Source organism: Sebastes umbrosus, chromosome 8, assembly GCF_015220745.1.
Source record: "Sebastes umbrosus isolate fSebUmb1 chromosome 8, fSebUmb1.pri, whole genome shotgun sequence".
Lineage (NCBI taxonomy): Eukaryota > Metazoa > Chordata > Actinopteri > Perciformes > Sebastidae > Sebastes > Sebastes umbrosus.
Window position 1 is genome coordinate 31,817,122 of NC_051276.1, and position 27,654 is coordinate 31,844,775.

The following is a 27,654-nucleotide window of genomic DNA, read 5'->3' on the forward strand; positions in this document are numbered from 1 at the left end:
TACGACTTTTATTCTCGTAATATTATGACATTATTCTCGTGATACTACGACTTTTTTTCTTGTAAAACTTTGACTTTGTTCTCATAATATTATGACTTTATTCTCGTAATATTATGACTTTATTTTCGTGATATTACGACTTTTTTTCTCGTAAAGTTATGACTCTTTTCTCGTAATATAACGACTTTATTCTATAAATCTCAGATTTGTTTTCCCTCAATGTGGCCCTAATACTCCGTAGTACATTAGCTCTTTGGCCCTCACTGCATTAGACTTATATACTATATGCTTAGACTATAAACTGTGTTACCTTCATCACAATGATCAAATGTTTTGCGGCTCCAGACAGAATGTATTTATTTATTTTGCCTAAAATGGCTCTTTTGATAGTAAAGGTTGCTGACCCCTGACCTAGGGTGTAGGGGGCTCTGTAAATATCAGTTTGTTGACAGGATAAACTGTAAACTCTTGTAGACTCTTTTTGTAAGTCATTTTAAAGACCATCTTACTCTCACACTACATTTCCCAGAAGCCCCTTGGATGATGAGTGACAGATGAAATCAACCAATCATTGGTTGGTTGGTGGGCGGGACTATAGAACTTCAAACCGCTCTGCGCCTGCGCAGTAGACTACTGCGCTCACAGCTGTACACATTGACCCCAGAGAGAGTCAGCTGCGGAGGTAAGATAACTGTGTTTTATGACTACAGCGCTATAAAATGACATTTTTAATGTATTATCCAACTTTCTTGTGTGATATTGACACGGCCAACAGAGCGTTTAACTGCGAACACGACCGTTTTAAAGCCCAATCCGTGACAACTGGTACAACCGGGTACAGAGTCACTGGAACGCAGCGTTGAGAGTCGTGTCGACGAGGTGCTTCAGGGGTTATTGATCAGACACTGGCTCATTGGATATGCATGATCAGTTAGTTATGTCCCCTTAACACTGTTGTACCCTTGTGGAAAATGATATAAAATATGCATCTGGAGGTGCTGTGTGTGACTATCATTGCAGCAAAGTGATCTTCAGTGTAATATATTAGGTATTTAGCTTCAACTAATGTGAACACAAACAATGAGCAGTCACTATGGAGGACTAGTGTGTTTGTGTTTATGATCATACATATCATACATACATATATTTTATTTATTTTATGTTTCTGCTTGATTTATGTTGCTTAAAGATCCCATATCATGCTCATTTTCAGGTTCATACTTGTATTTTGTGTTTCTACAAGAACATGTTGACATGCTTTAAAGGTCCCATATTGTAAAACGTGAAATTTTTTATGTCTTTTATATTATAAAGCAGGTTTAAGTGCTATATAAATACTGTTAAGCTATCAAAACGCTCAATATACAGAGAAATACACACAGCCCGTATTCAGAAATTGTGCGTTTGAAACAAGCCGTCAGGATTTCTGTCCATTTGTGATGTAACAAATATACAATATTTAGACCATGACACGGTTTTAAACGTAAACATTCTAAATGTTTCCCAGTTTATTTACCGTGTAATGGTCTAAATATTGTATATTCGTGACATCACAAATCGACAGAAATCCTGACAGCTTGTTTCAAACGCACAATTTCTAAATACGGGCTGTGTGTATTTCTCCGTATATTAAGCGTTTTGATACTTTAACGGTATTTATAAAGCACTTAAACCTTCTTTATAATATAAAAGACCTGGAAATCACACTTTTTACAATATGGGACCTTTTAATTACATTTTTTTTGGATTTTATGTTTGCTTGTTTATTTATATTTTTATGACTTTTGTATTTGCATATAATGCTTATTGAGGTGACATTACTTCTATAAGCCCCTTGGTGTGTTTTTTTAATCTCACCTGCACAATTTATTCTCTTTTGTTGTTGTTTTTCTGCCCGCTTTGTTTTATTGTGCAAACAAATAAATAAAAAAAAATAACCCACAGAGTGCAGCTTATTGTACTTCACCAGATTGACCAGAGGCCTGTACTATGAAGCGAGTTCAACATACCCTGGGTATGTTCTCCTTATCTGGCTTCACTTAACCTAACAAACGAGATCTCGATAAACTGTACTACGAAGCTGGTTATCAACTCGGTTAGTCAAACCTTCTCTGTCTGGTTATGAGCGCGAGGAGGTGTTTGCAGCATCTGACCAATCACAGACATGAACAAGACTACTGACTGACAGACAGCGGAACATTTAACAAAGGAAGAGCAAACTATATTAGACAAATACGAAGAAATTAAACACTTAATCCAGACTAACAGTCCTTCCTGTATTTGTCAGTTTAAATTGTGTTGTTTTTAGTCTGGATTATGACTGTAACTTCTTCATATGTGTGTAATATTATCATAAAATCCCGCACTGAGCTGTGATTGGTCAGTAGGAGGTGATTTCATAGGAGTTGATCTCTTATCTGGAACATAACCTGCTCCGGAGCAGGTTAGCCATTCAGCATAAGTTACCATGGAGATCTACCTCGATAGTAGTAAACTAGCTTCGTAGTACGGAAAACCCAGAGTTAACCCTGAAGTTACCTCGATAACCGCAAATCCTGCTTCGTAGTACAGGCCTCAGAATGGATATATTTGCTGCTGTATATCAAAACAGTAAACACTTTGCATTGCACACATTTGGCCCCCATAAGCAGCAAATTTAAAATGATTTCTGGTCACAGTGAGGCGGCTATTATATAACATACACTACCCCTAACATCCCAACAAAAGAATAGCTTATTACTCATGCATGATAAAACACAACGTGTGCAGTAATGATTGAAAAAATAATTCAGTTTCCTTACAGAGCAGTTAGTGCTAATATTTAGGACTTGAAAATTAAACACAATGTCTGATGGAATTGTTTGGGCCATCAAGTTAATTATTATTTTTTTTAACACAATAAACCAAGTTGAGTTGATTCAATGAATTCTTAGTAAATTAAAAAGTCACTATGTTAAGTGGCTACTATGGGGACTAACATCATTACACATGAATACAACTGGACTCATTGGATCCACAAGAGTCTCAGCTTTACAGTCATACCCAATTTATGCACTACCAAGACTGTTTAGAAACCCCAATGCCCAAAATTGCATGTGATTATCATAAAGTGGGCATGTTTGTAAAGGGGAGACTCGTGGGTACCCATAGAACCCATTTACATTCACATATCTTGAGGTCAGAGGTCAAGGGACCCCTTTGAAAATGGCCATGCCAGTTTTTCCTCGCCAAAATTGAGTGTAAATTTGGAGCGTTATTTAGCCTCCTTTCCAGTATGACATGGTTGGTGACAATGGAATCCTTAGGTTTTCTAGTTTTCTAGTTGCATATGATGCCAGTATCTTCACTCTAACTTCAAAACTGAGCCCGCTACATCCTCTGAAAGACAGAATACCCGGTCCGTTGGATTTTCTAAGAGTTTAATTAAAAATCAATACTGTGTTTTGGAGAATCGATACAGTATCGCAAAACATAATATCACGATACTCATGTGTGTCGTTATGGTGCAGTTTTGTTGGTAATTGTAAATGCAGATATTCTAATATTCTAACAGAGGCTAAGCTGTCTTTAAGAGGAAGATGAGTCCTGCAGCAGTCTGTCTGTGAAGGAACCCAGTTTTTGCAGGGTTTCCCTTCCTCCCTGCTGCATTGCCACGAACACTTCATCAGAATAAAATGAGAGCGTTGAGCTGGAGCATAATGATACCTGTTGGGACGTTTAAATACGGTTCTGTTGTGGATGATTGGCCTGTGTGCTCCATCTGAAAACATACGGCGTGCTGCAGTGCCGTTATTTGAGAGCTTCTATAGTCTTAAATATTATTTACCTGCTTGTGTGTGCAGGGCGTTCTTACCTGCAGAGTTAAATGTAACCATGCTGACATGGTGTCTGTAACTCTCTGTGATCACAGCCTGTTTTTTATGGTGTCATGGTTCTGTTACCATCAGTGCCAATGTGGCTACAGAGCCTATCTACCTACCATTTACCAGATTAAAGCTTCTGTGCTCTCTCTCTCTCTCTCTGCTTGGACACTGCTGCTGCTGCTGCTGAACTATTATATATGCAGCAGGACACCTACAGACGCAGTAACATAGCAGCTTTGTTGGAGAGACTAACACATAACATACGCTAGTGTGGTGGTGAGGCATGTAGCAGCACTATGGGGAAATTTAATTATCTAACTAAATGAACTCTCTCTTACAGACTCATTGTGCAATACATTGTTTTTAGAGAATCTTAGGAATCCAAGAGCATGTCATGTGAAGAGCTCCAAAGCTATTTATAACTGTAGTTCCTGGAGACTGTCAGTGGTGATGACAACTGGATTGTCAAGTAAACACCTTCTGCGTTGGGAGTAACAAGAGACCAACACTGGATTTGTATGCTCTGATTATTTATTTTGAATTAAACACTTTCACGTCCGGCGCCGCACGAGTGGCAGCCCGTTACAGCAGCTCCAGCAGCTCCAGCTCACCGTTGAGCTTTTTCTCCTTTAATTTATTAATTTCACTTAGTTTTTTTTGTTGTACTTTCTTACAGTTTAATAACTTTTACTTATCTGTGCACTAAACTCGTTGAGTTTGCGCTGCTTTCTTTACAAGTTCACTCGTTCATGTGAAATATCAACATTTCATATTCATACGTGCAATAATGGGTAACCACCCATTCAGTCTATTTTTTATATTTAGTTTTTTACTGTTCTCTTACTGACTATATCTTTATTGTCTACTTGCTTATTTATTAGATCTTATTTTTTTTATTTTTTTACTGATGCCTCTCGTTGTTTGCACTGTCCCCCCTTTGCTGCTGTAATCCTGCAAATTTCCCCGCTGTGGGACTAATAAAGGATTATCTTTTCTCTTATTTTGTCCACAACTCAAAGATATTCAGTTTACTGTCATATAGAGGAGTAAAGAAACCAGAAAATATTCACATTTAAGAAGCTGGAATCAGAGAATTATGACTTTTTTTCTTAAAAAATGACTCAAACTGATTAATCAAAAATAGTTGGCAATTAATTTAATAGTGGACAACTTATCGTTACAGCTTTAATATGATATCTCTGGTGGCTTGAATGTTGATCTCTGTCTGGCTCTGTCTGTCTCGCAGGTTTGGACAAATCAACCCTCATTCAGAAATGGAGACTTTGTTGAAGGTCGACAGGTAGACATCAGGCTTTTCCTTCATCTCCACTTCTGCCGCTGTGAAGAGGATATCATCCATTCAAGTTAACTACAGCCGTCCGTACCTCCTCCTCCAAAGCTGCTTCCCTCCCTACACATCTCACTGCCTTTAAGTCTTCAGCATGTATCAGATCGTGCCGGTGGCTCCCGGGGAGCAGCAGATGTCCGGAGGATCCGGCAGTTCCCCGCTGAAGAAGAAACTGGCTCACGAGGGCCGGCCCCTGGTGATAGCGGGCATGTTGGGCTGTGTGCTGGTGCTGGCTGCCGTGGTGGCCTGGTGCTACTACTCCGCGTCCCTCCGTAAAGCCCAGCTGCTGAAGGCTGAGCTGCTGGACCTCAACAAAGACGGTTTTATTATTCATAACCAGGCGGGGGCTCTCATCTTCAGTATGACCTTCAGGTGGGTTCACTGTTTTCATTATACATTAATCTGATTGTTATTGTCCTCATTCATCTTTTTGTCTATAAAATGTCACAAACAAATGATGACAAATACCTTTCACAATCTTCCAGAGACCAAGGTGACATATTCAGATTGCTCAGTTTGTTCAACCAGCAGCCCGAAACCCAAAGATATTCAATCCACAATAAAATAAAACAGATAAAAGCAGAAAATACTCAGATTGAAGAAGCTGGTACCAGAGAATAGTTGGCATTTTTTGCTGGTAAAGTGACTCAAGTAATTAATCGATTATTAAAATATTTGCAGAATAATTTTACGTCAATTAAAAAATAATTTTATCTTTATTATTAAGGCGAGACACTACAGGCAAAATGTACTGGTCAATGTTGAGATTTGGGGCTATTTTGCTTGTATAACATGTCTTCTTTCAGACTAGTGGAAAGAAAACATTCAAAATACACATTTAAGTAGTTTCTTCAATTTGACAATTTGTCTATTTACATCTGCAGATTTATCCTAAATTCACCAAAAGTTTACATTAGATAATGTCTCATTTACATATTTAACATACAGTTTCTGAAAACATGTAATACAAAAAATAATTTTCTTAATGTACATAAGCTACTGGAGAAGTTTCATGGTGATATACTGTATATTAGTTAAAATTTCTAAAATATAAGGAATTTTACAATCCAAATCTTTAAAGGCCATTTTCTTAAAGTTAGTTAGTTTTCTCTCAGACTCTGAGCCTGAAATCTCCACTTCCGCAGCACTTACACCCACCAAACTTTCCAGTTTCATTCCTATCTATATGCTGAAGGTTTTTACAGAGAGGTTTGTTCATATATCAACCATAGCCTGATTTATACAATATTTTATTCCTAAAAACATGTTGCAAATTGATTTTTTCTTATGGCTGTTGACAGTATTTTCTGATTAATGGAGTGATAAAAAGAGATATTCCCTCTGTAAAAACATTTGACTCCAATATGTCAACAAAATGAAACAAGAATTTTTAACCCGGCTTTATCCAATGTTCAGATTTCTGTTCTGGAAAGTTAATATTTCGTAAGATAATGCCTCATTTGCATATTTAAATGTGTAATTTCAGAAAACTTGGAATACAAAACAAAATTGTCTTAAAGTATGTAATCATCTGGGCAAGTTTAATGGTGATATCTATTAGTTAAAATGATTTAGCCTATTCACCTGTAGTGTCTACAGGTGTAATATGTATGTGATGAGCATTATCCTGCTGACCCCGAGGCCATTTCAGAGCATCGAAACTCAGAATGACTAACAAAAATGGGAACATTCATATGCGTTGTAATGCAACCCAGTGCACTCCCGTGATAAACACTTCTCTTGTGAAACTAACAGCCAGCAAATCTCGGCTAACAAGAATCCCTGTAACATATATATCACTTTTTTTTTGGCCTCGGCACAGTTGTTCCTCTTTGTGTGCCGGGCGGTACTAAAAAGGCTGCCTCTCTGAAAATGTGTGGCTGGATAATGGAAAGCCACACGAGACAGACTCATGATTACACCCTGAGGGAAGACCGATTTAGTGGTGTCCTTTATCAGCCGAGCTCACGTCGATAGGAAAAAGGCCCTGCACTTGCAGAGAAATAGAGTAATAGAATGGAGCGTACAGGATCATCTGTAGTGTGACTGCATCTCTTCTCTGTCATAGTAATGGTCTAATTATGATTATAGGCTAATAATACTAATACATTTTCACATATCACCTGGACTATAACCCATTTCTACTGAATAAGGCCCTCATCAGTTGTAACATGTTTATGTTGACAACGGGTTAAGAGTGGAAAAATATAAAATAAAGGATAAACCTGGTAGAGAATTCAATTCTTAGGATTTTTTTTTTGAGTTTTTGTATTATTTTGTGTTTCTGCTGCAAAGAAAGACATTTACAAACTGCTCCAATAACATTCTATCAGATACACAAAGTTACGTTTATTCTGATAAGAGATGTTGTTATTGTTGTTATTCATGTAATATATCATTTTAAAGCTCTTTTTTTGTGCTCTTTATGCTGGAACTATCCATCACATCAGATCAATATGAAGCTAGTTATAAAGGCATTTGCAGTGGCATTCAGAATTTGCCCCATTGGAGGTCAAAGGTCAAATTCTCTTGACCTCAGTGTCATGGTAATTTGACTTCTGGATAGATTATAGTCTAAGTTTTTCAATGATATATGACTTCAGGATATTCTGTATTATTTTATTTTGTATCTATTAGGTTTTATTTTTTTTTTTTACGATTTTGAAATGATTTTGAAATGTCAATAATCGATATATTTGCTTCATTTCAGTCTATGTGGAGGTAGAAGGAAGTCACCACTTTTATTGTTGTAGACTGAGTAACGTGATGTCATGTCTGTTCCGTATCCGTCAACCAAAACAAACCGCAGCTGGCCGCAATGAAAAAGCAGAAAACGGCGGAGCAAACACTTTGGGTTTCACACATGCCAGGAAAAGCAGAGCTAGGTTTTCGTCCAGTTTTCAAAAGAAGGTGTTAATAAAGGGAACTGTATATATATATATATATATATATACACATACAATAATACATATATGGAAATAAGATTGATTGGATTATATTCACCAGAAGTATAAAACATTACATGTCCCTTATAAATTAAAAAGAAAATACCACTAATTTGTGAGAGAAATGTCTTTATTCTATGATTTTTAGGTTGCTGGAAAATTTTAATAAATAATTCCTGACAATGATCCTGATATATTTGACTTCAGGACATTTCTGATTACATACATGCTGAAAATCAAACATTTTTACTGTATTAATTTAGATATCGTCCAAAGTAGAGGTCCCTAGAAGTGTATGATTCAGCTTTTTCCCATGGTCTAGTGTTAAAAAAGTTAACAATCACAATAAGTATTGTGATAGTATCGAATCAGGAGATAGGTGTATCGTCCCAGCCTAGTATCTATGTGTAAAATGACAAAAAAACATGGAAAAATTGTAATGATGGAGGGATGGAAAAGGGAGTGATAGTACATAGAAAGCTTCCATTGCTGCAATGCTGTCATGCATTTTCCAACACTAGGGACATAGACCTTTATGAGACATGGTCCCTCCAAACTGGCCGGACCAACCCCCTGGCTCGTGGACTATTAGTAGTTCTGTGTTTAACAAGTTCATGTATACTTTCTCCCCCTCTGTCCCAGGTCTGGCACTCTGAATCTGGACTCCTGCTCAAAGGAGGGAAATACTCTGAGCTGCACTCAGTCCGATTCTGGCAAGCTCAACTTCTTCATCCAGACGGTTCGGCCAAGGGACACGGTGATGTGTTACCGCGTTCGCTGGGAGGAGCTGCAGAGTAAGCGCTCGGTGGAGCACGCCATGGCCTATAACGACTCTCACTGGTACGGAGGAGCCGAGACGGCGACCCAGTACTGGCCTATCAGGATGCAGGGCGAGGAGGAGCCGCAGCCTTTCATCACCAGCGACGTCTACTCCAATCGCAACGCTTTCGGGGGAATTCTGGAACGCTATTGGCTGTCCTCGAATGCGACTGCCATCAAGATCAACGACTCGGTACCTTTCCATTTGGGCTGGTCCGAAAAGGACAGGACACTCAGGTTCCAGGCCCGATACCAGGACTCTCCCTTCAGACCACCAAAGGGTCAGCAGGCCTTACCTGAACTCAGCTATAGAGTGTGTGTGGGCTCGGACGTCACCTCTATTCACAAATATATGGTGAGTAGAGACATACTGGGGAAATGATACACACTGGTCCTTTTAAAATTGAATGGACACATATGAGAGTGGTTTCTCTTCTCATCTAACTCTTGGCTAGAAAGTGAATAACTTTTTCACTGAAAAATCAATAACTGTTGATGTGAATACACCTGTAGTAAGTCTCTGCTCTGTGTTGTGTTCAGGTGCGTCGGTATTTCCCGAAGCCTATCAAGGTCCCGTCTCCTGAAGTGTTCAAACAGCCGTTGTGGTCCACATGGGCTCTCCACAAGACGGCCATTACTCAGGAGAAGCTGCTGCGCTACGCCGCTGACATCACCCAGCACGGCTTCACCTGCTCCCACCTGGAGCTGGACGACCGCTACACCGCCGACTACGGAGAGTTTGACTTTGACCCGCAGAAGTTCCCCAACGCTAGCGGCATGTTTGACAAACTCAGAGAGGACGGGTTTCAGGTGTCGCTCTGGACACATCCTTTCATCAACTATGACTCCATTAATTTTGGCGTCGCCGTGGAGAAGGGACTGTTCGTTCGGGAGCCGAGTGGCGAGCTGCCTGCTCTGGTCCGTTGGTGGAACGGCATCGGAGGGATCTTGGACTTCACCAACCCAGACGCCCGTGAGTGGTATTCCTCACACCTGCATATGATCAAAACCCGCTATGACGTGACGTCTTTCAAGTTCGACGCAGGTGAGACGAGCTACCTCCCGCGCCAGTTCAGCACCCTGGTCCCGCTGGCTGACCCGTCCACCTTCACCCGCCGCTACACAGAGATGGCCATCCCGTTCAGCGAGCGTGCAGAGCTGAGGGTGGGCTACCAGAGTCAGGACATCTCCTGCTTCTTCAGGATCATCGACAGGGACTCTGTGTGGGGTTACGAGCTCGGCCTCAAGTCCATCATCCCCACCGTTCTGACCATCAGCATTCTGGGCTACCAGTTTGTCTTACCTGATATGATCGGAGGGAACGCGTACCCCAACCGCACCACAGGTACCGTTCTCCACAACATGAGTAGAAAGTCAGCTCTCTTAAAGCTGCAGTAGGCGAGATTGGAGTAAATATGATTTCAAAAAAGTTATTTTTATAAAACGGTCGCTATATCGTGACAGTAGTACATGAAACAGGTAACCTGAAAAAAATCATGTGTCTCGGTGTCCTCCGGTGCTCCTAACGGCATCTGCAAGATTTCACAGACCGGAGGAAAACAAGCAGTAAGAGCTGATCTGAGGTCTGCTGTCCATCTGCCGTCTATGAGAGCCGGCTGTCAATCACTCGTGAACCCCGACCAAACGGTCAAACTAGGCAGCGCTGATCAAATATGAATCAATATTCTGTTACGTTAATGCCTATTTCTCTCCTCAGATGTTTTCAGAATCATCTTGTAGTGCACGGTTTAGCTGTAAAATTAGAAGTTTGTGTCGCCACCACCATTGAGAAATCTGGTGAAGGAACGCCAAGTTCTGGTCACATGACCGGAGCACAGCCAATAGGAATGCTCTCTCTCTGAAATGACCTGTGATTGGTCAAAGTCTCCCGTCACGGGCTAGATTTTCTAAAGCCTGAAAACAGAGCCATGAGGAGGAGCAGAAGTCTAGTTTTCTCTCAGAACACTTGAATTACAATATGCTGAAAGGTTATTATGGAATTTTTCCCCAATGATGCCAAAAATATATACTGCCTACTGCAGGTTTAAAGACACATGTTGATCTTTGATATGGTTTTAGTCTACACAGTCTGACACGTGTGTTGTATGTTTAGCTGGTTTAGATGGTAAAAGTGTTCTGCCGGACAGAGAGCTGTACATCCGATGGTTGGAGCTGTCTGCCTTCATGCCTGCCATGCAGTTCTCCATACCACCATGGGCCTATGACAACGAGGTGAGCAAAGTGAAACACTGTTGTGTTAGTGGCAAGAAATAAATGTGTTTTTCTTCCCCCCCTGTTCTGTTATTTTCTGTGCATTAATGTAATCAATAGAGGGTAAACCTTTATGATGTATAAGATAAGTGCATCTTTTCAATCAGTTGTTGAGTCCACAAATTGTACGATGATTTCTGCTAATCTAAGACTCACAACTCTGTAGAATCCTCTCCCTTTTGAAGATTAGTTTTTGTGCATTTTGGCCTTTATTTGACGACAGACAGTGTAGAAATGGGGGGAGAGAGAGAGAGAGAGGGGTATGACATGCAACAAAGGTCCAAAGGCCAGACGTTGCCGTTATATAATGGCATTCGCCATAACCACCTCAGCTACTAAGGCGCTCCCAATACTTTCTTTATTTACCTCCCCCAAGGCCGAAGGCCTAGGATGGAGGTTATGCTTTCACTGGCGTTGGTTTGTTTGTTTGTTTGTCTGTTAGCAGGATTAGTAGTAGTTGTCCTACATGTTCAACACACGGGAGAGGTTTCAATTTGCAACCTCACCGCTAGATGTTGTTTAAATCCTACAAACTGTCCCTTTAACGTGTTTTGATAACAGAAATCAAATAGGAAGTGTCCTAATTAGCCAGCCATCATGCTACACTGTCTGTTATGCTCCACTGTGATCTAACACTGTGATCTTTGTGCATTAACCTGCAGGTGGTACAGATAGCGCAGAAGTTCACCGGGCTCCACGAGACTCTGGTGGCCCCGAGGGTTCTCGAACTGGCAGGCGAGGTTCTCGATACAGGCGACCCAATCATAAGGCCCCTTTGGTGGCTCGCCAACGACGACGAGGCCGCCTACAAGATCGACTCCCAGTTCCTGATCGGGGACGACCTGATGGTGGCTCCGGTGTTGGAGCCGGGGAAGCAGGAGAGGGACATCTACCTGCCCGCAGGACGCTGGAGAAGCTACAAGGGGGAACATTTCGATAAAGGCCCCATGTACCTCACTGACTACCCTGTGGACCTGGACGAGATCGCTTACTTTACATGGTTTCACTGAAGACATTAAAGACGCATTACTCACACACACACACATACTGTATGCACATATACATTCTTGTGAGCACACACACACATGCCAAGAAATAGCAGGAGATGTTTTGTTTTTCAAAGGGAAATGATCACTAGGGGAGTGATTTTTTTGGGTAAAGATGAACCTCATGTCTCCTCTTTCTTTGGACTCCTGCCTACAGATTATAACCGTCCACCCAAAGAATTAGAAAGAATGATCACTTCTGATTCTCTTGCTCCATCCATAAGCTAATCCTCATCCTCATGTGCCTTCCACAGCTGATAGTAAAACCGATCTCTGATTGTATCGTCACAGCGGTCTTCCACCTAACGGACATCTAGATTACAAATGTTCTTCACAGCCCACAGCTGGAATCATACTTGCCAACCCTCGCAATTTTCTTGGGAGACTCATGCTTTTTAATTTCCCTCCCCCGGTTTCCTCCCGGGGTCACAGTTCTCCCGTACTTTTTCCCAATTTATGGCACATTTTCACACACAGTTTCTGGACCTGAACAGTGTGTATAATCCCTGCTGTCCCGGACGACAATAGAGCTACACCAACTGTCGTTTCTCGCGGGACAGAGCAGTCTGCGCTCACCACAGCATGCAGTGCCCAAAGTTGGGCTTTGCTCGACGCAGCGAAAAGCCATCGTGGCGCGGCGCAAGACGTTAGAAATAACGGGTTTCAGAGCGCAGTGGTGACGTTGTCGCGTTGTGTCTGAAAGGACCTTCCGTGAGTGAGAGAAGGAGAGAGAACTAAGAGAAAGAAATACTCAAGCAGTAGCAAAAATAAATGTTAGAGATTCATACGCCAAGTTCACACCAGAGGGGTGAATTACTCTGTTTTCTTTCCTGGGAGTAAAAGGGAAAATGAAAAGTTTAACATAAAAATGCTCTAGCAGTGTACTTTTTATTTAGTTATTTTCACTCTTTTAAAGTCACTAGAATGCAGGAAACAAAGTCTCTAAACTCAGTTTTTTGTTCAGAGTCACTTTGGTTTTGAAATCCTCCCTTTTTTTAAGGTCTCAAGGTTGGCAAGTATGGCTGGAATGGTTTCAGGCTGATGAAGGGTAGATGAAATAACTGTGCGATAAGGGATTTAATACGTGTCTTTATTGTGGCTTGACAGGTTTGGGCACTGAACCGGCAATAAATATGCACTCCGAGTGGGACCGATGCACTCCTTGCTCAGAGGGCATGCCTAAACCTTATGTCACCATGGCAACTGCTGTGTTGTGGAAAGAAAGCTCCCAACTACCTATGTTTAAGCTAACATGCGTTAATTAATTAGCATTGCACTGACAACATGTGAATCGCTTTCTCTTTATATTTATTAACTTCTTTTTGATTGTAGGATTTGAGTGTATGTATACAGTAAACTGACGTGACTCTTGGGTTTAAATTTTGGTGATGATCAACAAATATTTGTATGTCTACATTCCTGTGACCTGTTGTGCCATTCTGTCATTCCAGTGCCAACATCTATTCATCTTCATCTGTTGTACAAGTTCAATTCACAGCTCAGGGTGAAAACAAAACAAAAACATTTTATTAGAATGAATTTTTGTTGATCCACAAATAGATTTATTAAACTAATGCTACTGGTTTGCCTTGAACAGGTATTGTTCTCAAAGATGACCTTGTTAAAACGTGCCATCCATGTCTGCCTGCCTTGTGACTTTATTTGCCTTATCAGCTGACCTAAGCTATGCCATCTTTAGCACAGAGAACCGGCAGAGTGATGAAACACACAGTGACGTATGCTTGATGCTCTGCAAGCACTGACATCGCAAAAGTACATGAAGATCAGCTGTCTGAATACATGTTCATCTGCTCTCACACGGGCATTTCTGGCATGAAAAAGTAAAAGCACACCACTGGTTTAAGTCATCTAAATGCCTTGCTTGGAAATAATTATTACTATATAAGCTAGAGTCAGCACTGTTTTTGAAATGTTTAAGTCACTATGTATGGAATTGTTATGGGATTAGAGTATCTTTCACATTGTTCTGAAGGGTTTTGTTTGTTGAAAAATGAAACAATCGCTGTAAACTTGAAGTCTTTGTGTCACTTTCTTGCATTCTTGTCTCTTCTTGACCACCAGATTGCGCCCATGTCAAAAATGTTCAACACTCAGTGGCTTAAACTGGTAAATTAGACCAACATTTCTAAAGCAATACAATTTGGAATAACATCACTCATATGTTTTTGATGCTGACATGTAGAGAAACTAGATTAATTGCTGTGAGGGAGAAGTGTCTGATACATTTAAAGGGATTCAGTCAAAACACTGAATAAATTAATTGGCTAATATTTAACTGTGGGAATTTTTTGTGGTGAAATCTATGTGGAAGTTTCCACTGTGATGCAATAATGAAATAATGAAGTAATAAATGGAAATGTTTCTCAATGTTAACAGTTAATACTTCCTGAATTATGAAGGAAAACTGCCAAAGAAAACAAAATGGTTGTTGCAACCTTTTGTATGTTTCTGTGTGGAAAAACTTGACATCCACATGTTTAGTTACTCTAAACATAACGATGTAATCCTTACAATTAATTGACAACATGAATATCACCAAAACTAAAGTCAGAAGTTTTCACATGACCACATCAATATGCTCTATTTTACACAGATTTCTTTCATCTTTGTTTAAGCTCCCGTGAACAAATTAAATTTAAAATAAAAAGATGAACTCTGTACTTTTAGCTTGTAAACCAGCAGCTTGTAGAAAATAACAACTTGCATCAAAGCAGGAAATCTTAAGGTCTGCTGATCTCCTTCATTAATCCTCAGGATCAACAACTAACCATGTCATTTATTGATTTGCTCATCACGTTTTATGTCCTGTTTTGTCACTAATTAAGGCTTCATAACAAAGCTATTGTTTTGCTGTAAACAGTCATGTGAAAAGCAGAACTTAAAGAAGTCAACAATTCAGTGATTTATCAAATTGTGTTTTTTTATTACAAATATTGACCTGCAGTCATTCACAGATTTAACACATCAACATTTTGTTTATTCTCCCACAGTTACAAATTGGGTAATAAAGGAGACCGATATAGTGAAGCTGTAGCTGCTGCTGAGCCTCAGAGGAAGACTGTGATGATGGCTGAGGACACCAGCAGGAGGACGACACTGGAACCAGTGGGTACGGCGCTGTTGCACAAGTCTGTGCTACAGCACTTTATGGGGTCATGACACAAATTACTGTTCATGCAGGTCTTGGTGATGACACCTGCAAGACATGAAGAAAAAAAAACTCAGTCTCAACTACAATAAAAGCCACCAGGCGTTTAGTACAGTGATATGTCAACTCAGATTGACAGATTTGAAATGTTTGTATGAGACGTGGAAGAACAACTCACCGCTCACGTCAGTGGTGGCACAACGGTCAAGGGGGGCAAGGGGATTGAACGGACAAGTTATCTTGTCAGTGCAGGTTGCCCCTTGACATGAGTAGCATTTCAATGCACATGCTGTAGAGAAAGACAGAATGGTGTCACACATGGATATTTCAATGCTCATTGTTTTACACATTTTTACCCCCCAAAAAACTTGCAAATAAACTGCGCAATAGGAATTTCCTCAACAAAAAAACAAAAAACAAAACAGGAAGGATTACGCAACACATCCAGATGTTGTGTAATCCTTTGTTTGAAAGATCTGAACTGCTCTGTTAATAAAATAGTTCCATCATTTTCATTATTATATTATAAGCCAAGTCACATGAATAGCTCATGATAAGCTGTTCTTACCTGCAGACAGAGTCATAAGCAGGATCAGAGCTCCATAAAACTGCATCGTGAACGGTGGAAAATGACACCTGTGTGAGAGGAGAACTGGAGAGAGAAGATGTCGACTCTGACCAAACCTTTCTTTTATAGTCTGGTCCAACCCCTCAGTCTCTTGTGACAGTTTCATCAGGAAGTGAGCACCTTATCCCAGAGACACAGCTTTACAAGTAGATAGAAGAACTGAAAGTGATATAAAACTAGAATATGCATTTCTTGCTGAAAATGCGTGGGAATGCTGGCAGATGAAATTTATTGCAAAGCAATGCTAAAAATGCAGAAATGTGAAATGACTTGCCTAAAAATGTTAAAGCTCAAATGCATTGCAGTGCACTGCTGAAAACCCTAGAAGATGAACTGGCAGAGTTGGAAGCTGAACTGCATTAGCTAAAAAAACTAAGAGCTGAAATACATTGCTAAAAAAGCTGGAAGCTAAACTGTAATACTGTCAAAAGTGGTAAATTTGATTTTTTTTTCGGTACTGGCAAACTTCACATAATTGAAGGAAGGATGAATGGAAAAATGTACTGAGACATTATTGAAAAAATCTGCTGCCATCTACCAGGATGATGAAGATGAAATGAGGGTGGACATTTCAGCAAGACAATGATCCCAAACACACAGCCAAAGAAACTCACAATTGGTTTCAGAGAAAGAAAATAAAGCTGCTAGAATGGCCCAGCCAATCACCTGACTTGAATCCAATTGAAAATCTATGGAAAGAAGTTTGCCAGTACCATATGCTGAAAAGCAGCCCCACACCTTGATGTTCCCACCTCCAAACTTCACTGTTGATATGGTGTTTTTAGTGTGATGTGCAGTGCCATTCGTCCTCCAAACATGGTGTGTATTATGGCATCCAAAGAGTTCAATTTTGCTCTCATCTGACCAGACTATATTCTCCCAGTATTTCACAGGCTTGTCCAAATGTTGTGCAGCAAACTTTAAACGAGCTTCAACATGCTTTTTCTTCAGCAATGGAGTCTTGCGTGGTGAGCGTGCATACAGGCCATGGCGGTTGAGTGCATTACTTATTGATTTCTTTGAAACAATTGTACCTGCTACTTCCAGGTCTTTCTGAAGCTCTCCACAAGTGGTCCTTGGCTCTTGGACAACTCTTCTGATAATTCTTTTCACTCCCCTGTCAGAAATCTTGCGAGGAGCACCTGGTCGTGGCCAGTTTATGGTGAAATCATGTTTGGCCCCAACAGTGCTCACTGGAACATTCAGAAGTTTAGAAATGCGTCTGTAACAATGCCATCAGTATGTTTTGCAACAATAAGGTTGCGAAGGTCTTGAGAGCTCTTTGCTTTTACCCATCATGAGATGTTTCTTGTGTGACACCTTGGTAATGAGAAACCTTTTTATAGGCCATCAGTTGGGACTGAACCAGCTGATATTAATTTGCACTGACAAGGGGCCGGATTGCTTTCTAATTACTGATAGATTTCAGCTGTTGTCTTGGCTTTCCATGCCTTTTTGCACCTCCCTTTCTTCATGTGTTCAATACTTTTTCCCTGTGTCATTTCACATTATTACACATAACTTAATTTCTCAACTTATTTGTTTTGGTTTCTTTGTATGTATAGCTTATTTGGGTTGTTACCAACATCTGGTGAAGATTTCATGTCAATAGCACCTTTGGAAATATATTTACTGAGAAAAATGGTGACGTGTTCAATACTTATTTTACCCGCTGTATATACAGTATAATATTATTTATTGTAATATAACTGATGCTTTAGCACGTAAACAGCATTTAGATGTCACAGCTGGTGGAGGTCAAGCACATTATAACTACTTTATACTGTTCTTTAGAGTATCTAGTAACACCAGCTGTCAGATAAATGTATACAAGTATCTCAGTGGAGAAGAAGTATCAAGTATGAAATGGAAATACTCAAGTAAAATAAAAATACATCAAAATTGTATTTAATTACAGTGCATGAGTAAATGTACTTACTTACTTGTAAACAGGATGTGAACATACCTCACTTTGGTGTCATCTTGTGAGCATCTGGTGAGTTTGAAATGTTAAAGTGAATGATGTTCGAGGTGCTCGTTTCACTTTCTCTATACATACAGTCGGCTATATATTGTAATAAATATGGGTTTCGTTTGCATGTGGCAGGAAAAACACTGCCACTAAGTCAGAACCTTCAAATAACAGAATACAGATGTATACCAAATATAGTCAGTCTTTATTATCAAAACCTAATAATTCATAAAAAGGGAGGAGAGATACGCGGAGGGACCTGCAAGTCCACTGAGCATCCAAAGCTCTTACAGATGTGAAATCACAGTTAACACAGGGCTAGACAACAAGCTTAACCCTCCTGTTGTCTTCCCGTCGACCATGCAACTTTTGTCTTCCTGGGTCAAAATTGACCTGGTCTGGTTTGACTGTTTTTAAAGCATACATTATAAATTATCACCCAATTCTGTATTACACCTTTTTGGCCAACTTCATTCCAACTCATTACCACAAGTTTTACACTTTTTTTTTTAAATTCATGGTCAAGAAACCTAATTTAAATGAAATTAAACCTAATTTTTTAGGAAAAAATGCAGAAATTATGAATTATTTGGAGTATTGGAGTAAAAATGTTTAATGACAGTGTGACAGTGTTTTTTGCAAAGACCATAAGGGAACCATCCATGTAATTTGGGGGAAATTAGGTGGAAGACATCCATATTTATGATATAATGAAGTTTGAAAACGTGTCAAATTTGACCCGAAGACAACAGGAGGGTTAAGGCACACCCCTCGGACACGGCACGATATCTCCCTCTACTGGAGGCACTGCAATTTAACACTGGTCAACCCACACTGCAATACACAAGTCACCACTTTAAGGTAAGAGCTCCAGATTCAGGATCGTGACTGATCTCCCCAGCTGCTATCCCTCCCCACTATTAAAACACGTCTAAACATAGAACACAATAACTCACAATCAGCATCTCTCGCGCCTGCAATCAGGCACACCTGTTGTCCATTCAATCAGAGTCTCTCGCGCCCGCAATCAGGCACACCTGTTGTCCATTCAGTTCATTAGCCCATTCACATCACAATATGTTTGTTTTTATGTGGAAAAACTTGACATCCGCATGTTTAGTTACTCTAAACATAACTATGTAATCTTTACAATGAATTAAAAACATGAACATCACCTAATTTTCAATGAATGCATCTTTTTTTTTAATCTCCCGTCTCCCGGCATTTAGATGACTCTTTGTGTCACTTTCTTGTGTTCTTGTCTCTTCTTGACCACCAGATGGTGCCGACGTCATAAATGTTCAACACTCAGTGGCTTTAACTGGTAAATAAGATCAACATTTCTAAAGCAATACAGTTTGGAATAATATCACTCATATGTTTTTGATGCTGACATGTAGAGAAACTAGATTAATGCTGTGAGGGAGAAGTGTCTGATACATTTAAAGGGATTCAGTCAAAACACTGAATAAATTAATTGGCTTATATTTAACTGGGACATTTTTGTTGAAATCTATGTGGAGGTTTCCACTGTGATGCAACAGAGCTAGAAGTAATAAATGGAAATGTTTCTCAATGTTAACAGTGAATACCTCCTGAATTATGAAGGAAAACTAAACTAACTGCCAAAGAAAACAAAATTGTTGTTGCAACCTTTTGTATGTTTCTGTGTGGAAAAACTTGACATCCACATGTTTAGTTACTCTAAACATAACGATGTAATCCTTTACAGTTAATTGACAATATGAATATCACCAAAACTAAAGTCAGAAGTTTTCACATGACCACATCAATATGCTCTATTTTACACAGATTTCTTTCATCTTTGTTTAAGCTCCTGTGAACAAATTAAATAAAAATAAAAATGTTGAACTCTGTACTTTTAGCTTGTAAACCAGCAGCTTGTAGATTGTCTTCAGTTTATTCATCTATAAAGACTGTTTTATAATCCAGCTGCCATATACAGGACACGCGACATTTCCTCATTTCTTATTCTGTTTTATTCCACCTCTAAAATAAAGTGTAGCCTAATTTTGTCTTTAAAAAAAAAAAAATAAAAGAATATTTTGTGCATAAAGAAACAAGTTATTTGACACACATTTGAGCACACCGAACATTTTCTACATTTTATTTTTGTCTGAAGGGAGAACGTTTGTTAACCTTTGAATGTTTCACACTTTAACACATACGTGTAAAAAATAACAGCTTGCATCAAAGCAGGAAATCTTAAGGTCTGCTGATCTCCTTCATTAATCCTCAGGATCAACAACTAACCATGTCATTTATTGATTTGCTTATCACGTTTTATGTCCTGTTTTGTCACTAATTAAGGCTTCATAACAAAGCTATTGTTTTGCTGTAAACAGTCATGTGAAAAGCAGAACTTAAAGAAGTCAACAATTCAGTGATCGATCAAATTGTGTTTTTTTATTACAAATATTGACCTGCAGTCATTCACAGATTTGACATGTCAACATTTTGTTTATTCTCCCACAGTTACAAATTGGGTAATAAAGGAGACTGATATAGTGAAGCTGTAGCTGCTGCTGAGCCTCAGAGGAAGACTGTGATGATGGCTGAGGACACCAGCAGGAGGAGGACACTGGAACCAGTGGGTACGGCGCTGTTGCACAAGTCTGTGCTACAGCACTTTATGTGGTCAACACACGCATTACTGTTCATGCAGGACTTGGTGATGACACCTGCAAGACATGAAGAAAAAAACCCTCAGTCTCAACTACAATAAAAGCCACCAGGCGTTTAGTACAGTGATATGTCAACTCAGATTGACAGATTTGAAATGTTTGTATGAGACGTGGAAGAACAACTCACCGTCATCCTCAAAGGAGGCACAACGGTCAAGGGGGCTAACGGAATTGATGGGACAAGTTACGTTGCCTGTGCAGGTTTCCCCTTTGCATGAGTAGCATTTCAATGCACATGCTGTAGAGAAAGAAAGAATGTCGTCACACATGGATATTTCAATGCTCATTGTTTTACACATTTTTACCGAAAAAAAAACGTGCAAATAAACTGCGAAATATAAATTTCCTCAACAAAATCCCCCCCACAAAAACCCCAGAAAGGATTACACAACATCTGGATGTGTTGCAGATGAAAAATCTGACCTGATATGTTAATAAAAATATTTCCATCATTTTCATTATTATATTATAAGCCAAGTCACATGAATAGCTCATCATAAGCTGTTCTTACCTGCAGACAGAGTCATAAGCAGGATCAGAGCTCCATAAAACTGCATCGTGAACAGATGGAAAATGACACCTGTGTGAGAGGAGAACTGGAGAGAGAAGATGTCGACTGACCAAACCTTTCTTTTATAGTCTGGTCCAACCCCTCAGTCTCTTGTGACAGTTTCATCAGGAAGTGAGCATCTTATCCCAGAGACACAGCTTTACAAGTAGATAGAAGAACTGAAAGTGATATAAAACTAGAAAATGCATTTCCTGCTGAAAATGCGTGGGAATGCTGGCAGCTGAAATTTATTGCAAAGCATTGCTGAAAATGCAGAAATGTGAAATGACTTGCCTAAAAATGTTAAAGCTCAAATGCATTGCAGTGCACTGCTGAAAACCCTAGAAGATGAAATGTACAACTGGCGGAGTTGGAAGCTGAACTGCATTAGCTAAAGAAGCTAAGAGTTGAAATACATTGCTAGAAAAGCTGGAAGTTAAACTGTAATACTGTCAAAAGTGGTAAATTTGAATTTTCCTGAATAGGCGGAAAGAAGAAATGCTTTGTATGTATATCAGACAGATGAACTGCATTGCTAAACACTAAGAGAGACAGACAGACAGAGAGAGAGAGAGAGAGAGAGAGAGAGAGAGAGAGAGAGAGAGAGAGAGAGAGAGAGAGAGAGAGAGAGTAGTATTTGGGTGAAATAAACCTTTAAAACTTTTATAAGTGCTTGGACAGAAATAGTATTTTCACTGAATGAACCTTTAAAATCTTTAAGTTGTAACACAGAAAGTGGTATTTGGGTGGAAAGTAGCAGTAGTAGTTGTAGCAATAGTAGCAGTAGTAGCAGAAGGAGCAGTAGTAGTAGTAGTAGTAATAGTAGTACTAGTAATAGTAGTAGTAGTTGAGGCAGTAGGAACAGCAGCAGGAGCAGTAGTAATAGTAGCATTAGTGGTAGCAGTAACATCACTGGTAGTAGTAGTAGCAGTAGTAACAGTAGTAGTAATAGTAGTAGTGGTAGTAGTAGTAGCAAAAGCAGTAGTAGTAATAGTAGCTGCAGCAGCAGCAGCAGCTGTAGTAGTAGTAGAATCAGTAGGAACAGAAGTAGTAGTAGTAGTAGTAGTAGTAGTAGTACTAGTAGTAGTAGTAGTAGCCGCACCAGCAACAGTAGTATTATTAGTAATAGTTGTAGTAGTAGTAGCAGCTAGAACTTTTAAAACTGTAAGCCGTTAAACAAAATATAGTAGATAGTTACTCTATAGAGATTTTATTTTGAAAAAAAAACTTGTCCTGAGTTCCCTGTTAAGATACAGTTACCTTCTGTGTGTGTGTGTGTGTGTGTGTGTGTGTGTGTTAGTCAGCCTGCTCTGATTGGCTAATGTGAATCAGCTGATGGCCACACTGCTAAGCACCCTCAATGAGACAGTTTATAATAGGAGTTAACCAGAGACATACATGTCATAAAAGTGTCTCTCAGACAAAAACCGTGAGTCCGATCGGCAAAATAATGTAATCATCAGAGAGAAAAGACTCTGCCGAACGCATTGATGTTGTTTTTTTTGTGTGTGGAGTCAAAAATGGGATCATGGGAGCAGGTTAGAAAAGTGCCATTGTCAACTTTCTGTCAGACATTTCCCATTTGATTTAACATTGCTCTCTATGGAGCGGCTTGTTGGACTTAATCTCACGTTTGGGACCCTAGAGACAAATGTGTAAGTCCGACTGATTCCACAGCTACATGACTGCGATCGGCACTAAAATACCTACGTTTTTACGTATTAATTGTGTATGAGGAGAGGAAGTTGTGGGCTAGGGAGCAATTTGTTCGGATCATTTTCAAAATATTTTTAAGCTGTGCTCCACTCTAGCGATGATGTCACGTGCTCTAGCCCTTAACGATCCACGCAATACACACCCATTATAAAATCTGAAACAGTCTGAAAATTTCATAAAACGTAAACTTTGATAAATGAAAAACTGTAAAAGTTATCAAAAAGCTGAATCATAGCTTAATAGTTCAAAGACTTGTCACCCGTTTAAATTTTAAATGAAGTCTGTAGCTGAAAGTATGCAGAAGCAGTAGCATTTCAAAGTGGAGTAGGTTTAAGAGGATTTGAAGATTTTCTCCATTGAGTTACATTGTAAAAACAATTTGGAAAAAGCTTAATATTTTAAAAAGTATAAATAGTTGAAACAAGCCAAATCATAGCACTAATGTCCTTAAAGAGCTGAATATTTTGATGGTTGAACGGTTTCTGTAGCTGAAAGTATGCAGGACTAGTTAAAGGCCAAAAAACGTACGGAAGAAATAGTTGAAGTTGAAGAAGTTGAATAAACCTTAGAAGAACAGTACTGGGAATGCTGAATCAGCATTCCCACAATCATCTTTACTAGCACATCAAATCTCTTTTGGCTGAAACAAATCAGGTAAATATTGCAGTATAGTTCACTTCAAAGTATTCCACTGATTGATGCAGCGACACAACTGACATTTCACATTTATTTTGCAGCCTGTGAACAAACTATAAAACATAAGTGAAGTTATTTTAGTTCATCTAGTTCAGTTTCTCTAAATCAGTCAGGAAGCAGTGGTGCATGGTCTTACATTCAAGATTTCACTCAAGTAAAAGTAAAAAAAGTATTATCAGCAAAATGCACTTAAAGTATTAAATTAACAGTACTTTTTGTGCAGAATGATCCCCTTTCAGAGAGCTCTATGAGGAAGTGAATTATCTCTGTTGCCATCAGAGCGTCGTCATGTTTTTACCTGGTTGTAGTTATCATTCAAAATGAGCTCCATAGGTTTCTTTTTTGCATTATATATACATATTATTTATAGATTTTATTCCACATTTTAGCGCCTTGTGTGTTTGTTGGCCTGTGTTTCTCTGTGTACTTCTGCTCGTGACTAATTGCTCCTTGGTGGGATTCATTTCGAATTTGAATGTTATTATAAGTATACAGTATATACAGCAGGTAAAATAAGTATTGAACACGTGGAGTAAAATAAGTATTGAACACATCACCATTTTTCTCAGTAAATATATTTCCAAAGGTGCCATTGACATGAAATTTTCACCAGATGTTGGTAACAACCCAAATAATCTATACATTCAAAGAAACCAAAACAAATAAGTTCAGAAATTAAGTTATGTGTAATAATGTGAAATGGCACAGGGAAAAAGTATTGAACACATGAAGAAAGGGAGGTGCAAAAAGGCATGGAAAGCCAAGACAACAGCTGAAATCTATCAGTAATTAGAAAGCAATCCGGCCTCTTGTCAGTGCAAATTAATATCAGCTGGTTCAGTCCCAACTGATGGCCTATAAAAAGGTTTCTCATTACCAAGGTGTCACACAAGAAACATCTCATGATGGGTAAAAGCAAAGAGCTCTCAAGACCTTCGCAACCTTATTGTTGCAAAACATACTGATGGCATTTGTTACAGACACATTTCTTAACTTCTGAATGTTGCAGTGAGCACTGTTGGGGCCATAATCCGGTATGGAAGGAACATCATTTCACCATAAACTGGCCACGACCAGGTGCTCTTGCAAGATTTCTGACAGAGGAGTGAAAAGAATTATCAGAAGAGTTGTCCAAGAGCCAAGGACCACTTGTGGAGAGCTTCAGAAAGACCTGGAATTAGCAGGTACAATTGTTTCAAAGAAATCAATAAGTAATGCACTCAACCGCCATGGCCTGTATGCACGCTCACAGTGAAGTTTGGAGGTGGGAACATCATGGTGTGGGGCTCCTTTTCAGCATACCGTACTGGCAAAATTAAAAAAAGCAGCCCCACACCTTGATGTTCCCACCTCCAAACTTCACTGTTGATATGGTGTTTTTAGGGTGATGTGCAGTGCCATTTGTCCTCCAAACATGGTGTGTATTATGGCATCCAAAGAGTTCAATTTTGCTCTCATCTGACCAGACTATATTCTCCCAGTATTTCAAAGGCTTGTCCAAATGTTGTGCAGCAAACTTTAAACGAGCTTCAACATGCTTTTTCTTCAGCAATGGAGTCTTGCGTGGTGAGCGTGCATACAGGCCATGGCGGTTGAGTGCATTACTTATTGATTTCTTTGAAACAATTGTACCTGCTACTTCCAGGTCTTTCTGAAGCTCTCCACAAGTGGTCCTTGGCTCTTGGACAACTCTTCTGATAATTCTTTTCACTCTTCTGTCAGAAATCTTGCAAGAGCACCTGGTCGTGGCCAGATTATGGTGAAATGATGTTCTTTCCATAGCAGATTATGGCCCCAACAGTGCTCACTGCAACATTCAGAAGTTAAGAAATGCGTCTGTAACAATGCCATCAGTATGTTTTGCAACAATAAGGTTGCGAAGGTCTTGAGAGAGCTCTTTGCTTTTACCCATCATGAGATGTTTCTTGTGTGACACCTTGGTAATGAGAAACCTTTTTATAGGCCATCAGTTGGGACTGAACCAGCTGATATTAATTTGCACTGACAAGGGGCCGGATTGCTTTCTAATTACTGATAGATTTCAGCTGTTGTCTTGGCTTTCCATGTCTTTTTGCACCTCCCTTTCTTCATGTGTTCAATACTTTTTCCCTGTGTCATTTCACATTATTACACATAACTTAATTTCTGAACTTATTTGTTTTGGTTTCCTGTATGTATAGATTATTTGGGTTGTTACCAACATCTGGTGAAGATTTCATGTCAATAGCACCTTTGGAAATATATCTACTGAGAAAAATGGTGACGTGTTCAATACTTATTTTACCCGCTGTATATACAGTATAATATTATTTATTGGAATATAACTGATGCTTAGCACGTAAACAGCATTTAGATGTCACAGCTGGTGGAGGTCAAGCACATTATAACTACTTTATACTGTTCTTTAGAGTATCTAGTAACACCAGCTGTCAGATAAATGTATACAAGTATCTCAGTGGAGAAGAAGTATCAAGTATGAAATGGAAATACTCAAGTAAAATAAAAGTACATCAAAATTGTATTTAACTACAGTGCATGAGTAAATGTACTTACTTACTTGTAAACAGGATGTGAACATACCTCACTTTGGTGTCATCTTGTGAGCATCTGGTGAGTTTGAAATGTTAAAGTGAATGATGTTCGAGGTGCTCGTTTCACTTTCTCTATACATACAGTCGGCTATATATGTTTGTTTTTGTGTGGAAAAACTTGACATCCACATGTTTAGTTACTCTAAACATAACTATGTAATCTTTACAATGAATTAAAAACATGAACATCACCTAATTTTCAATGAATGCATCTTTTTTTTTAATCTCCCGTCTCCCAGCATTTAGATGACTCTTTAGGTGCATCTCATTTGTCGTTTTTTCGCCTCCTCCGGTGCATGCCAAAGCTCTTAATTGCATCCCCGTTTCCCTCACTTGCGTCTTTTCCTTGCGTCTTAGTCCCTCCCACCAGGGAAGCATGGAGAGACGCAAGGAAACCATGCGAGGAGAGAGGAAACGAGGAAATGCGATTTAAGCGACATGAGACGGTCGTTTCCTCTGAAGCGTCACGTGAAGCGACGTTCGTTTCTGATGACAGCAGCAGCTGATCACAGCTGGATCAGCTGTCAGTCGGCTTTAACAGCTGTTTGTGTCTGAACTGTACTAATACTAATACAGACTCAGTTATTATCAGTGGCAGAGCAGCAGTGTTTTCTCCATTTCTACTGGCACAATATCTTTATATTAGTTATTCATTATTAGTGTCAGTATTTATTGATATTCTGAAATTGAGTTCATTATTTAATAACCCAGAATAAGACTATGGTGTCTTTTGAACACATTAACTAGGCTGAATGTTTCAGGGAAAATGTAAATGATGTAACTCATATCAAACCCGACGTTCAGGAATTATCAGCCACATGTGACTGAATGGAAATGAGGATAAATGATGTAAAAGGTGTTTGTTGCTGACAGACAGACTCCTTCTCTCTCTGACTTTAATAGTTTCATTAATAAAAGTTAACGGGGAAATAACAGATCATGAAAAGAAAAACATTCTAATAAATGCAGGAAGTTATTTTTAATCCATTTGTCAGGTTTTATAAACCCCTCTCAGTGTCAGGCTGCTTCACTGATGGTGTATGAAGCAGAGATACTGCAGGTCCTTCTGCTGCTGCTCACACCTTCAGTTAACACAGATTATAACTAGATGGTGACTCAGAAGACAACTAAACTATAACATTTTTAATCTGTGATCTGTTTTCACTCCGGTATGAAACTCCAGTGATGTTGAGAGGTAAAGTTATCAGATCAGTCTGATCGGCAGCAGCGTCCAATCAGTGACTGATATCCAATAAGGGGGCGTGTCTATCAGCAGCAGCGTCCAATCAGTAACTGATATCCAATAAGGGGGCGTGTCTATCAGCAGCAGCGTCC

General features: G+C 39.3%; 3 protein-coding genes across 3 annotated transcripts; 1 reads left to right on the forward strand and 2 right to left on the reverse strand.

Annotated features, from left to right (window-relative positions):
- Positions 1–556: 556 nt before the first annotated feature.
- LOC119492595 (myogenesis-regulating glycosidase-like) lies at positions 557–14,322 on the forward strand. Its single transcript, XM_037777142.1, has 6 exons — positions 557–682; positions 5,110–5,583; positions 8,799–9,330; positions 9,516–10,320; positions 11,089–11,207; positions 11,909–14,322. Exons 2-6 carry the CDS (start codon positions 5,306–5,308, stop codon positions 12,254–12,256), a joined length of 2,082 nt encoding a protein of 693 aa, XP_037633070.1. The 5' UTR covers positions 557–682; positions 5,110–5,305; the 3' UTR covers positions 12,257–14,322.
- Positions 14,323–15,210: 888 nt separating this feature from the next.
- LOC119492596 (lymphocyte antigen 6B-like) lies at positions 15,211–16,188 on the reverse strand. The gene is made up of 3 exons (XM_037777143.1): positions 16,030–16,188; positions 15,640–15,750; positions 15,211–15,509 (listed from the first exon to the last, which is right to left on the reverse strand). Exons 1-3 carry the CDS (start codon positions 16,073–16,075, stop codon positions 15,361–15,363), a joined length of 306 nt encoding a protein of 101 aa, XP_037633071.1. The 5' UTR covers positions 16,076–16,188; the 3' UTR covers positions 15,211–15,360.
- Positions 16,189–20,466: 4,278 nt separating this feature from the next.
- On the reverse strand, positions 20,467–21,436 carry LOC119492600 (lymphocyte antigen 6G-like). The gene is made up of 3 exons (XM_037777148.1): positions 21,278–21,436; positions 20,894–21,004; positions 20,467–20,763 (listed from the first exon to the last, which is right to left on the reverse strand). Exons 1-3 carry the CDS (start codon positions 21,321–21,323, stop codon positions 20,615–20,617), a joined length of 306 nt encoding a protein of 101 aa, XP_037633076.1. The 5' UTR covers positions 21,324–21,436; the 3' UTR covers positions 20,467–20,614.
- Between the last annotated feature and the right edge of the window lie 6,218 nt (positions 21,437–27,654).

Bases quoted from the DNA above. Each gene is read 5' to 3' on its own strand.
- LOC119492600 (XM_037777148.1), bottom strand. From the start codon at position 21,323: ATGCAGTTTTATGGAGCTCTGATCCTGCTTATGACTCTGTCTGCAG. The intron at 21,005-21,277 runs GTAAGAACAGCT...CTTTCTCTACAG, and splicing joins GCTTATGACTCTGTCTGCAG to CATGTGCATTGAAATGCTAC. The intron at 20,764-20,893 runs GTGAGTTGTTCT...CATGTCTTGCAG, and splicing joins TGCCTCCTTTGAGGATGACG to GTGTCATCACCAAGTCCTGC.
- LOC119492596 (XM_037777143.1), bottom strand. From the start codon at position 16,075: ATGCAGTTTTATGGAGCTCTGATCCTGCTTATGACTCTGTCTGCAG. The intron at 15,751-16,029 runs GTAAGAACAGCT...CTTTCTCTACAG, and splicing joins GCTTATGACTCTGTCTGCAG to CATGTGCATTGAAATGCTAC. The intron at 15,510-15,639 runs GTGAGTTGTTCT...CATGTCTTGCAG, and splicing joins TGCCACCACTGACGTGAGCG to GTGTCATCACCAAGACCTGC.
- LOC119492595 (XM_037777142.1), top strand. From the start codon at position 5,306: ATGTATCAGATCGTGCCGGTGGCTCCCGGGGAGCAGCAGATGTCCGGA. The intron at 5,584-8,798 runs GTGGGTTCACTG...CCTCTGTCCCAG, and splicing joins ATCTTCAGTATGACCTTCAG to GTCTGGCACTCTGAATCTGG. The intron at 11,208-11,908 runs GTGAGCAAAGTG...ATTAACCTGCAG, and splicing joins CATGGGCCTATGACAACGAG to GTGGTACAGATAGCGCAGAA.